General features: G+C 36.3%; 2 protein-coding genes across 2 annotated transcripts; one reads left to right on the forward strand and one right to left on the reverse strand.

Annotated features, from left to right (window-relative positions):
• Positions 1 to 367: 367 nt before the first annotated feature.
• LOC107575813 (SLAM family member 5-like) lies at positions 368 to 2,513 on the reverse strand (the record flags this gene model as incomplete). The annotated part of the gene is made up of 4 exons (XM_016262144.1): positions 368 to 435; positions 1,107 to 1,247; positions 1,604 to 1,900; positions 2,180 to 2,513. Coding segments are annotated over 4 exons (840 nt in total), but the record flags the coding sequence as incomplete, so codon positions are not given.
• A 1,887-nt stretch (positions 2,514 to 4,400) lies between these two features.
• Positions 4,401 to 6,811, forward strand: LOC107575814 (uncharacterized). Its single transcript, XM_016262145.1, has 4 exons — positions 4,401 to 4,612; positions 5,651 to 6,049; positions 6,336 to 6,407; positions 6,672 to 6,811. The coding sequence occupies exons 1-4, from the start codon at positions 4,537 to 4,539 to the stop codon at positions 6,809 to 6,811; spliced, it is 687 nt and encodes a 228-aa protein (XP_016117631.1). The 5' UTR covers positions 4,401 to 4,536.
• The last annotated feature ends 6,577 nt before the right edge of the window (positions 6,812 to 13,388 follow it).

Here is a 13,388-nt window from a genome sequence, read left to right on the forward strand (position 1 = left end):
GCACGGCCCTGTCCGTGACATCATTTTTGTTTGTTTCTAAAAGCATTGTAAGAGTCACAAAAGCATGTACAGTATGTGAAACTCTGAAGATTTGGACTGTGATGTCATGAGCTGTCATAGGAAATACTTCATGAGTGAGCACTGAAAATATTAACTAATGTAGATCTGTTAATCTTTAGTTAGACTGTAGAAAGGGTGTTGTATGTATTATGGCATATGAGTCACTGTTTCGCACACTGAATACCGATCTTATGACTTTTATACATTTATAATATGGTGCTGTTTTGTGTTTTTGTCACACGCACAAGCACACACTGTTGAAATGATACACAGATACACAACATAAATTAGTAATAAACAATCTCACCGGTTTCTGTGCTTTTCTTTTGTAGAACATCGGCTCAATGTAAGTGATCTCGTCTTCATGAGTCTCAACTGTTTCAACAATAACAATAATAGATTAAAACATTGCATTTCTGTGTTTTCAGTGTGTTTTATTGAAGCATCTGTGAGACAATGTAACTATATTGATCATTGCTAAACCCAACATCTACAGACATTATTTTGTGTTCTTTCCATTAACCATTGTATGCTGAAAATCCTTTACTTAATTTGGTCTCAGTGATCTGAATTTATCCACCTCAGTTTTTAAGTCAAAAAAGCATTATTTGTGGATAACTTTGAGAACGTTCACTCAAAACCTACGCTCACATTGATCAATCATGCGCCTTTGATCAATCGTTTCCAAAAAAGAAACACAAAACCTGTGCTAATTGAAATAATTGAAAGAAAACAAGTTGATAAAAAAGATTGAATCCAATGTTTGGTAAAATTTATACACCTAAAGTGTAATAAGGTGGGGAAAAAATCCCAAAAAGTAAAACAATTGTCCAGTTTTTTGGGGAAGTTCTTATGACCTGCATGAGCAAAGTTGGTAAGTTTAAGTCCAATGCAATAACATTTAGGAAAAAAAAGCCTCTCTGGATCAAATTACTACCACACAACATGAGGGTTAGAAGGAACTATGCTAATAAAGTATATTGTTATTTGTTATAACACTCATCACTTTTACAAATGTAATAGCCATTAAGAGATTTAACACTTGCCTTCTTGATCAGTTTTTCTACATTTCCTGCAAATACAAAATATCAGGATTGCAGTCAAAATCAGCAGACATCCAGCAGCAGCGGCAGAGATCGGCACTATTTTAGACACTGAGAAAACAGAGAGACAGTCATTAGTGTGACCTATTGAGAAATGAACATTATAATTAGTAGAATTTTGCTGCCTTAAAGTTAACATATAAATGGATTTCAAAGTCTTAGTTTATTTTGTCCTCTACTGTGGGTTACAAGAAAAATTACAAGAACATTTTTCTTTTTTGTGTGTGTGTGTTTTGTGTTTTCATTTCAGGCTGAAAAGCAGTACAATAAGACAGATATTTTTATTGAGTAAAAAAAAAAATGAAGAAGAAATATGGTTCAGCAATGTGGAATCAATGTAATTTTCAAGCAGTAAAATGCAATTTTTAAAATTATTATTATTATTACCAATCATTAAAACCAATAATTATAATCAACTCCATAAATAATCACAAATGCACCTGCACATGGCTGGCAGAGTTGACTGATGTCCAGATGTGTGGTCTGGTTGCTGATGGGATTGTTGAGCACACAGCTGTAGCTGTTTTTCTCCTGATATTCCACCTCCAGAGGTAGAGAGAGACTGATGCTGAGATCAGACACACTGATGCTGGACAATAAACTGTTTCCTTTGTACCAGGAGAGAGTCACATGACTCACATTCACCACTGAACACACCAGTGAACAATTCTGCTGTGATGATGCTGATGATGATGATGAAGAACAGTCTCTGATGATGTTAGGAGTGGGCAAAGAAGCTGAGAAATAGAAGAAACATCAGAGTAAATGATACTGTTTCAGCTGTTGAGTTAGAGTTTGTGATGTCATTCATTGAGTGTTTGTGATTTCAGTTTTTTAATAACATCGTCTGAGATAGCAACCTTGGAATATTTCATCAAAAGGAAACTGTTTAATAGGTTTAAAATTAAAGTGAAAATAAAGGTGTATCTCAGATGCTATCATTTTTAAGACTGAAAATCTTTAGGATGCACATATACTTTCAAACTACAAATAAAAGAAACCGATATTTAGCTCACCATAGACAGTGAGAGTGAAGCTCTTGCTCACACTGTTGCTCTGTAGTAGATAGAGTCCAGTGTGTTGAGTTCTGGTGTTTGTGATGATCAGAGATCCAGTTTGATGATCCACCTTCAGTCTGTCTCTGAATCTCTCATCAAGAACATCATCATATACAGTGATGCTGCCATCCATTACATTGATTTCAGCTATTAAAGTGTTTTCAGATCCAAACCTCCACAGAATCAGATCATCATCCATTAATTCAGTAACATTAGAGTTTAGAGTGACTGAATCTCCCTCCAGCACGGACACTGACTTCACTGCATCTGTATCAGCAAACACACCTGATGAACAGAGAGTTTGTCACAGATCAGAGATTCTGGTGGTTCCAAAACATTTATTTAATGGTGATGCTTCACACAAGTAACATATTATAAGTAACATATAAAACAAAATAACTGAATATTTTTCAATCTTGACACTGTAAAACTATGTTTGTTTCACATATTTAATGGGACATTCACTTTTTTCTGAATTTGATGAGCTCATGTGAACAGGTGGACTGAATTTTATAAATTTGATCTCCTGATGTTAGACCTGAATCCAATAGCTCTTACAGCAATATCTTAGTTTGGTTTCATAATATCCTTTTTCTATGCAAATCCATCATATTACCCTGTGCAACAAACAAAGCATGAACTAAATCAGTAAAAACATAATATAAAAGCACAAAAACACACATTTGTAACTTACCATTTATTTGCCACAAATACAAGCAGAACAAAAGGACAATATGAACCATTTTCTTTGAGCATGCTAACTTTCTAATGAAAATATCTGAAAGCTGACTGTTTAGAAGTGAGATATTAGCGCGTGTGTGGATCCTCCCCCAACAGGATTCGACCACCCTTCACTGACCACACACTAGGGTTTCACTTAAATGACAGTTACAATGTGTAACATATATTAAGACTCACTGTATAGTGGCAGAAAACATTCTGCAATACAGGCATATGTTAAAAGTTTATGGCAGTTTATTAAATCAGTCTTTCATTATTTTTGTGGCAACGTATTTATACACACACCAGAACAGGGTGAAGTCATGCCATGAAATGAATGTATAACTTCATTTATAATGCTTAGCCAAATATATTAGTGTCTATGAGAGATGAATGATGAGTATAAGACAAAAACGTGTATTGTGACTCTTATTTGACTCTTTTTCAAACATGAGTAGGATACAGCTTTTTTTGTAAAAAGGAAGTCAGACTGTGTGGTTCATATAATAAAAAAAATGATGCATCCAATAATACGCACAGGTTTTCCATCCATAAGGTCGAGCCCCATTTCTTTGTAAATAAATGAAACCAGATTGTTTCGCTTTGACACACAGGAGGTGTCGCATTCGGTGAATTGCGTTCATTCTCTTCGCCAGAAAAAAAAAAAAGTGCTGTTTATTTTAGAATGTGGTTTTAAAAACCTGTCTGTGTTCGAATGCAACCATATAGTGGGGGCTTTTGTTTACCTTGTAATAAATTATTCCGTTTTTAGAATGCACCAAAAAAAGGTTTGAATTGAAACTTTGCCTGTAAGATGCTTTGGACGAATATATGCATCACACACATTCACAAGATAAAGTTAATCCACGAATTGCATCGTAATTCAGTAGGCATATTGCAATAGTTTATTATTATTATTTTTTTTTTTTGGAGGGGTGGGGGCGAGCTTCCAGTGACAGAGAATCAGACAAAACTTCATTTGTTATGTTTTAAAGCCCCTGTACTGTTTTTCTGGGAGCATTCTCATAGGCCAATTTAAAATGAAACGAAACCTAGGCTCCTCTGCCGGTCACGTGATTTACTGGGAAACGATAGCCTTGCTACGAAACTTAAATTGCGAACCTTAAATATATCCAATATATGCACTATAGCTATGTTACATGTTGCATACATAACATCGCTAGTAAATCGTTTTCACGGATTGTTTTCTATGGGGTAGATGGTGTCATGCTAACTGATAAGTGACCAAATAAAGCTGCAAACAGACCAGCAACCAGCAAACAAGCTTAGATTGTTTTAATATATTTTCACCTAGAACGTGATTCAGTGTGATTCACCTAGAATTATGGCTGATCTTTTTAATTGTTACGAGTTGAGCAGGTTTCTACAACACTGCCCGCCCCGCCTACAGACCGTAGAAATAAAAGCACACCTGTATCGCTTTCTTGTACAAGGAAAATCAGAGCCAATGTAATTGCCGTGTTCTTTTTTTCTTTTCTTCTTTTTCCCTTTTATCCTTACACCGATTTTTTTTTAAAGGAATGCCCCTATTTCCTATCAGAAAAGAAGGAAGCAGAATTAAACATTCAGTTTAAATGATTCACCTGGGGAGGACAATTAAAACAATGGGAGGCTACTTTGTACTTACTCTGTTTGTTTTTCTTTTTGATGGTAAGTCATTTGATTCTGTAATTTCAATATCTGCTTTGACTGCATGCATAGGCTATGCAATAGGAATGCATTAGTTTTAAAAAGCCTTTGTCAATTTGACATATCTCGCTGCTCGTTGCTTTGGAAAAAAATGTCCAAACGTGTAAACATTCACAGGATAAAGTTGCATCGTAATTTAGTCCACTGCAATAGTTTTAAGTTCGCACAGTGTTGTTTTCTTTTGGCGAGCTTCTGGGACAGATTCACACTTTGTTCCGTTTTAAACCTCCTTCTGCAAACATACACATTGTCCTACTCAGCATGTATTTATATTATGTTTTTTAATATGCAAAGTACTGTAATGTGATGTTTATAATGTGCGCCCTTATGTCTCATTGGGGATGAAGAGGATTAAGCATTAAGTGCTCATGTGAATGTAAATAAAGCCTGAAATGCATGGCCTGTTTGCTGTTTTTAGAGGACTTTGAGCCTATGAAACAGAGACTCCATATATAGGCTACTTGAGAACGCAGCGCAGTTTGCAATGAAAAGTCCCGAGGCTGTAATCGTTTGTTTGAAATCACGTGATCGATTTTTTTTGTTCGTCACATGTGCACCTTAATTTGCGTGTCAGTTTAATTTTTCTGTACATTTAAACTTTTCTAGACATTTGCAATATATTTATTTAAAAAAAAAGATGTACACATGCTCTCATATTCTTAATGTAAAATGCCAAAATGTTTATTGTCAGGTTGTATAAAATATTCAGCCCAAGTGGCAACATTTGATTTAATAAAATGTAGTTTCAGTCACTGGATATTATCGTTGGTCGTTTCATAAAACCACTGTCAAATATAAGTACATCTTCCTTTACCTTATATTTCAAATAAATAAATAAATACATACATACACACACACAAAATCTGAGGCTGTATATTTCTCCACCACAGAGATCTTTATTATCTAAGATCTCATGCAATTGAATTTCTCATTGGTGTGGTGATGAATTCCATGTCAAATGCACACACGCAAGTTATTATTGTTTGTCTTTGTCGTCAGGTGTGGTTGGTGATGATGTGGTAACAATGTCAGTGATGGAAGGAGATTCAGTTGCTTTGTACTCTGGTGTTACCAAACAACAACGTGACAAGATGCTGTGGTATATTAATGACACTCTGATTGCGCTGATCAATGGAGAGCCCAGTAAGAGTTGTGTGTATTATGGTGAAGGTGAGATTTTCAGAGACAGATTGGAGGTGGACTATGCAACTGGATCTCTGACCATCAAAAACATCAGACCTGAACACACTGGACGTTATGAAGCAAATTTCATCCAAAGCAAAAGCTCAGGAACCAGCCAAAGCTTGAACCGAAACCGCAAGTGTGACGGCACAAAAATCATCAAAAAAATGAGCAACATTGGCGACAGCGTAAAAACATTCAGTGTTTCCGTCACTGGTAAGTCATTCAGTGTCATTTACCTGCAGCACTTTTCAATTACTGTTCATGAATTGTCTGAAGGTGACCTGCCTAAACAGTAACTTTCAAACCAGTTCAACCTCTTTCCTTGTTTATAGAAAAACAACATCATAACACATTTGCTGCGCAAATTTAATTTCTGCATTTCTGACCTGAACAGACTGACACTCTTCAGTCTTTTTCAGTAGACACTGATGATTAAAATAATAAATAATAATAAATGGCGTGCTTTTTCATTTTGTTGTTATTCCATTGTGTTTTCCAGCCTCTCTGTCTGGTCCGGACAAAGTCAATGAAGAATTGTTCAATATGGAGAAGGAACAAGAGTCTGAAAAGAGTATGTTTTTATAATTCCCTTCCTTTTTTTTATTTACAATAGATTAGACCATATATATTAGTTAATTCATAAAAGCATACTGTTCTAAAGGTTGACATCTTCCCATATGTTCCTCTTCTGATCTCTGTCAGTCACGTTCATGTGTGACTGTGGTGATGTTAGTGTTAGTATTATTGCTATTTTTAGTGTTATTTTATTTATTTCTAACTGAGATGTATCATTAATGCAATGAATTGTCTTTTGAACTGTCTGTCTTTGTTCTAGATTCAGTACCGTCTTTAAGTCTTGTAGCGGGAATATGTGCTGGTTTTGTTGTTCTGCTGCTAGCTGCAGCTGTTGTTGGTGTGATTTACTATCGTTTCAGGAGCTCTAATAAGGGCAAGTATAACCTACAGATACTATAGTGAGAGAAAAACATAATCTTTATTAAGCAAAGTTATTGTTTAATTGTCTGTGATTTTTTTTTAACAGAAGACAGAAAGAAAAACTCCTCTGAGCATCTGTTGAAAGTTCCAATATGAGGTAAGATACTGTAATACTACAGCATGTCCAAAATATACAGATTGGTGCAAATTATATGTTAGAATCTTCACCAAAAATGTTTAAAGGTCCCATATTGTACACCTTTCTGGAGTTTTATTTTAGGTTTTGATGTCCTTAAGAATATATATTTGCGGTATAAGTACCAAAAACCATCTCAATATATTTTTACAGCTCTTCTCGCAGGAGCTCTGCTGAGAACAGGTTGATTTTGGCCTGTTTAATTAATATTCATGAGCCTCTCTTCTGATTGGCCTGTTGTTTTCTGAGTGACGCACGGCCAGGCCAACCACAGGTAACTAGGGTCAGCCGACATCACAGTGCTAGCCGGAGGCAGCAGAACAAAGGGGAAACTGGAGGCCCATTCAAACCAGCACAGATTGTGATGTTGGGTGCCAGAATCAGTGTAACACAGCCTCAAATTAGAAATTTGATCGCATATCTGCTGCCACTGCCAGACAAAAAACCGACGACAGCTGTGGTTAAACGAGGCAGTGACTGTGTAGTTCTGACGTCAACTTTTTACGGAAGTCACAACGGTTCGTGAAAAATAGCTAGAACTTTAAGCAGGCTGTGTGCATTTTACTGTGGACTGACTGTTTTGAAACTTATATAGTAATTAAATAGCCCCTAGACCTCAGTAATCGTGAAAAAATCCAGGAAATTTCAGTTTTGACAATATGGGACCTTTTAGGCAATTATTTGTATACTTTGTTTAGTGTTCCAATAGGATATATAATTAACAAACATTCTTTTTGGCATTTTAAACATGCAATATATCTAAGATGCAACAGAGAAATCTACCTATTCAGTATATAAATATGTATTATATATGAACTGTAGCCTACAGTTTACCACTGAATAAAAGGAATTTTCAACAAAGTCATCATAATGGAAAATAAATATTGTAAAGTGAATCTTATTAAATGATTAATGACAGATGTGATGATTTTCTAAATTTTCTATAGCCTAAATGTAAACACTGTTCATTTTTCTCTCATTTCCTTTTGCGAATTGTTGTTTTCTTACAGAAAGAGAGAGGTTGCGTTGTCTAACTGCATCTCAACAGGATCAGCCAAAATATTTATGATCTTAGTCATACTTAGCCTCTTTATTGTCTTTATTTCTTCTTCTTCTTCGTTCTTCCCTTAAAGTATATTGGCGTCAAAAATCATAAACTTGGCAGGATGATCCCAGTCGTGCACCGCTACTCAGCCCAGACGCACATCTGTCCGATACTAGGTGGCGCTATAATAAGGGGATTTGCATTTTGGATCATAACTTTAGAAACCTAATGGCTATTAACTAAATTATTTTCCACCTCTCAGTCCTTGAGTAAAACCATAAAAATACAATACAATATAATATAACTGTCACGAATCCGGTCTATGAACTTCAATTCACTCACCACCAGAGGTCACCCTTCCATTACATTGACTCTCGCACTACACAAACTGTTGCATGTCATCCCGGACTACATAACCCAGCATCCATTGCACTGATTGCACACAGCACTGATTGCACACAGCTGTAACCAATCACGCATTCACTATATAACACTCACTCAGATCCCTTTCTCACTGCCGAGTATTGTTTCGCATCTATGCTGTTCTGTGTAGCTACTTTACGGAGCCAGTTCCCAGGTCCTAGTTTGAGTCTAGTTTATCCTGCTTATTGCCTTAGTAATTTCGTCTTTTGATCCTAGCCTGTATATCTCGTTTCTGTATGATATCTGCCTGCCCTGAAGTATATCGCCTGTCTTGGATTACCCCTCTCGTCTCGCCCTGTTCGGATACTGTTTATTCCTCGCCTGGACCATCGCTTGTGTTTCGGATTACTCTTCAGTCTTGCCCTCTATATGCCTGTTTTATGACCATGTCTCTGTCTCCTATTGAAGCTTTGCAAATGGATCCGCAAGTCTCCTGTCTCGTTCGCCCCGTAAGAATAACATTTATTTTTTCCCCAACATTTTGAATTTTCTGAAAGTTGTCCGTGCTCCCTCACATTTGAGTGATATTAGGCTAGACCCCGGTTTTTCTTTGGGGAGACTTAGTACAATATACACTAATTGTGCAATATAATCTAGTCTTTAGAGTAACTCCATTCTCTATTGTGCAAGTATGTAACATGGTTAAATTTGTGATTCATGTGTTTGTTGCACTGTGATATATGTAAATTATGCTGAGGGGAAGCTATCCTAATTTCATTGTATGCGTGTATAATGACAACACCTACTTAACTGATATACATCTATGAATCATATATAGACCTTTGTTTTTAATTAAACGGTTGTTATTATAATGACAATAAGCTATAAATTCAAGCTGAATAATTGCACTTAGTTGGTCTGCTGGCGTAACTGATGGTTATGATGAATGATGTTTAATATGTAGCCTACTTGCATAATATCTCAATTAATTATAAATAAACACAAATACAATTTAATAATGAAGACAACAGCCATTCTGAGGTAGCAATTTATCCCAAACTTACGATTAAACATAAACCTGTCTTTTTTGCTTGTTTGTTTGTGTTTTTTGTAAACATGTCATATAGACTAATAAATATGATCATGAGGGAGTTTTTTTACAGCTCTTATTTGGTGTACAACAAATGTTCACTTTTACAGCATTTAAACAACACAGACATGATTGTGGGAAGTGTGTGGAACGTGTCCGTTTACATTTTGTTACTGTGGGTCTGTGGTTGGTTTGTCTTGACGGTCTAAGCAGTAGTTCATAAAGTCATTACTGCTGTGCTGTTGGGAAATGTCATCACTTGTTCATGCTTTATTTTTCGTAAATTTAGCCACCGTATTGAATAAATACCTGGGGTTATGTTTGTTTTCTTCTAAAAGAGAAAAAAAGTAATCAGATCTAGCAGTTTTTAATGCTTTTCTGTAGGATAGGTTACTTTCCCGCCAAGCAATACGAAATACCTCTAGTTTTGTTTTCCTCCAGCTGCGCTCCATTTTCCGGGCTGCTCTCTGTAGGGTGCGAGGGTGCTCATTATACCACGGTGTCAGACTGTTTTCTTTAATCTTCCTTAAGCGTAAAGGAGCAACTGTATTTAAAATGCTAGAAAAGAGAGAGTCTATAGTTTCTGTTACATCAAGTTGTTCTGAGGTTTTGGATATGCTAAGGAATTGGGATAAATCAGGAAGATTACTAGTGTGATATCTAGGTGAAAGAGTTTCTACGTGCTGAGAATTAACTGATTTCTGTGACATGAGGTGGCTAGCAGACGGTCGGTTTAGCCAGTATGTCTGCTTCCTGACCTGGGCCCCAGTTAGTCAAGTACAAACTCTAAGACTATGTGCCATATTCTAGACAGAAGAGCAGCACCACCCCTGGAGGGATGAAGACCATCTCTTTTCAACAGGTCAGGTCTGCCCCAAAAACTCATCCAATTATCTATGAAACCTATGTTATTCTGCGGGCACCACTTAGACATCCAGCCATTGAGTGATGACAGTCAGCTATGTATCTCATCCCCACAGTAAGCATGGAGGGGACCAGAGCATATTATAGTGTCTGACATCATGCTTGCAAGTTCTCACACCTCTTTAATGTTATTTTTAGTGATCTCCGACTGGCGAAGTCGAACATTATTAGCGCCGGCGTGAATAACAATCTTACTGTGTTTACGTTTAGCATTAGCCAGCACTTTTAAATTTGCCAAGATGTCAGGCGCTCTGGCTCCCGGTAAACATTGGACTATAGTGGCTGGTGTCTCTATTTTCACGTTCCATACAATAGAATCACAATGTGACAATATGCTGTGGTATATTAATGACACTGATTGTGCTGATCAATGGAGAGTCCAGTAAGAGTTGTATTATGGTGAAGGCGACTGGATCTGACTGTCAAAAATATCAGACCTCAACACACTGGACGTTATGAAGCAAATTTCATCCAAAGCAAAAGCTCAGGAACCAGCCAAAGCTTGAACCGAGACAGCAAGTGTGACGGCACAAAAATCATCAAAAAAATTATCAACATTGGCAACAGCGTAAAAACATAAAGTGTTTCTGTCACTGATAAGTCACTGGCTGATGAACGTTGTGAGGTGTGTAATTATTTTAAGGGAAACACACAGCTAGGCAGGTCTTGATGTCCCTTGTCTCTTGTCCCCCCTGTCTCTTTACTTTTTGGTTGCTAGGATGCTCTACAATTATGGCTAGAAAGTGGTGAAGGTAATTAGTGATGGCTATTTGCTCCCCCGAGTCAAGGACCATGGAAAAAAAATGTTCAATGCTTTTGCATTGTCTCAGTATATTGTTGGGTAATTATATTGTATATTATTTTTGGGCATCAGGGAGGTACATCAATATCAGGGGATTGAAAATGGTTTTGAATGCCTCCTTGCTTTTTACTTTCACTTTCAAATTCACAATCACATGCACTGTTTGTGTAGGGAGCGGCGGTACTGATTTTACAGGAAAATATATTTGTCAATGATGTTTTCTCAAGCCAACCTAATAATAATTCTTGTAAATAGCATTTCAGTAGGTTGGATTTTTTTAAGCCAACTCAATAATAATAATAATAATAAGAAGAAGAAGCCAATAGCATAGCAATAGCTCACAGTAATAAACCACTAATAATAATGTTTTAATAGCATTTTAGTAGATTTCTCAAGCCAAAGGTTTTCCTGCTGCCTTAAATAAAGAGAGCTGCCTTTAAAAATTAAATAATAAAAAAGATAAATAAAAACAATAAATTGTATGCTTTTTATTTTTTTTGTTATTCTGTTGTGTTTTCCAGCTCATTTGTCCGGACAAAATTAGTAAAGAATTGTACATTATGTGGAAGGTAAAAGAGTGGGAAAAGAGTATGTTTTCTCCTCCCTTCCTTTTTTTCCCTTTATTACTGTTACTTAATTACTGTTCTTTTGTTTTCTGTTCTGTCGTTATTTGGATTATTTGCCCTGTGTTTTGACCTTTGCCTGCTTAATTGACTACGATTGTGAATTGCCCTTCAATAAACTACTGTACTTAGATCTTCAGCCTTAGTGTCTCAAGCAGTTCATGGCAATAACGGATCCATTCATGAGGTCTTAAAGTGATAGCAGTGAGACTAATCTGAATATGAATAGCACCTTTGACCTTGTTCTTAACAATGAATTGGTCAAACTGGTTGGCAATATGGTTTGAATGGTTTTGTGACTAAATCTAAATGATTCACATGTTTCTCAGTCCATAAAAAACAACACTTTCATCATGTTTGTTAGGCCTTTGGCTGCTCTACTGTATGAAGTATTTATAGCGCACCCTGTCTGTGGAAGGTGGAGCTTTTATTGTTACCGATGGCCTAATTTTGGACACTAGATGATGCTATAATTAACAGTAAAAGCCTGTGGTGTGTATTCTTTCTAACTAATAAAGTACCAAGTCTCAAGATATGTCTGGTTGACATTGCCAGTTGGTTTTAAAAAGACAACAATGGCATGTCTGCGCCGATAGCCTTGTGGGCAGCGCGCCATTGCACTCTGGGCGTCCCGAGTTCAAATCCCAACTTGAGAACCTTTCCCGATCCCGGCCCTCTCTCTCTCCCACTTTGCTTCCTGTTTCCTCTACACTGTCCTATCATAATAAAGCCAAAAACACCAAAAAATAAGATAAAAAAGACAAGAGAGATGGCATTATGAATCATTATCACACTACAAGCCCACAAAGACAAAACTTAACTAAATGTGTAATAACTGTATTTTGCCTTTGGACAGCAATACTGATATGCTACTGAACAAAATAAAAATGTGTTAGCAGCTACTTTGCTACTTTTAATTAGTTTCACCCAAGGCTGATGAAAGCAAAAGAAATGATCAAAAACTCTCAAAAAACATCAGCATGATAATATATATATATATATATTTCAACAGTAAATCATAGATTGCATTTATTCTTAAATGACTCCCTGACATCGACAAAAATAAACAGGATATGACCTTTATAAAAAAAGGTGTGACGTCAAGAACACTTTTTCTTCTCAGAAATAACTTCTCTTACAGGAGCTAAAACAACCAGTGAAACTAACACTGCTTATTCAGCATTTAACAGTGTGACTTGTGAGGGCATGGAGAGACATGCATACGCGTAAGTATCGATTTTGATATTTCAAATTACACTTTTTTTTCTTATTTTCACTTATTTTCACATTTTACATTCAAAAGCAATATCATTGTCTAAAATTATCTTTTATTTGTCAGAATTTATTAATGGGTTCAGCATTTTTAGTGAAGGCAGACATCAAACTGTGAGCTTCATATGAACAGAAATGGAAAAAGCCCTTCACCCACACATTATTCACACAGACTCACAGCGAACACCTCAGACGTACACTCACAAACTGACATTGACCACAAAAATCTAGCAGTGTACATTCTCATGAAGAAGCCATTTATACGCCCAGCAGGTCAGACCACAATTTTTGCGCAGCTGTA

The sequence above is a fragment of the Sinocyclocheilus grahami genome, unplaced genomic scaffold, assembly GCF_001515645.1.
Source record: "Sinocyclocheilus grahami isolate Dianchi unplaced genomic scaffold, SAMN03320097.WGS_v1.1 scaffold2919.1, whole genome shotgun sequence".
In the NCBI taxonomy this organism is placed as follows: domain Eukaryota; kingdom Metazoa; phylum Chordata; class Actinopteri; order Cypriniformes; family Cyprinidae; genus Sinocyclocheilus; species Sinocyclocheilus grahami.

Bases quoted from the DNA above. Each gene is read 5' to 3' on its own strand.
- LOC107575814 (XM_016262145.1), top strand. From the start codon at position 4,537: ATGATTCACCTGGGGAGGACAATTAAAACAATGGGAGGCTACTTTGTA. The intron at 4,613-5,650 runs GTAAGTCATTTG...CTTTGTCGTCAG, and splicing joins GTTTGTTTTTCTTTTTGATG to GTGTGGTTGGTGATGATGTG. The intron at 6,050-6,335 runs GTAAGTCATTCA...TGTGTTTTCCAG, and splicing joins ATTCAGTGTTTCCGTCACTG to CCTCTCTGTCTGGTCCGGAC.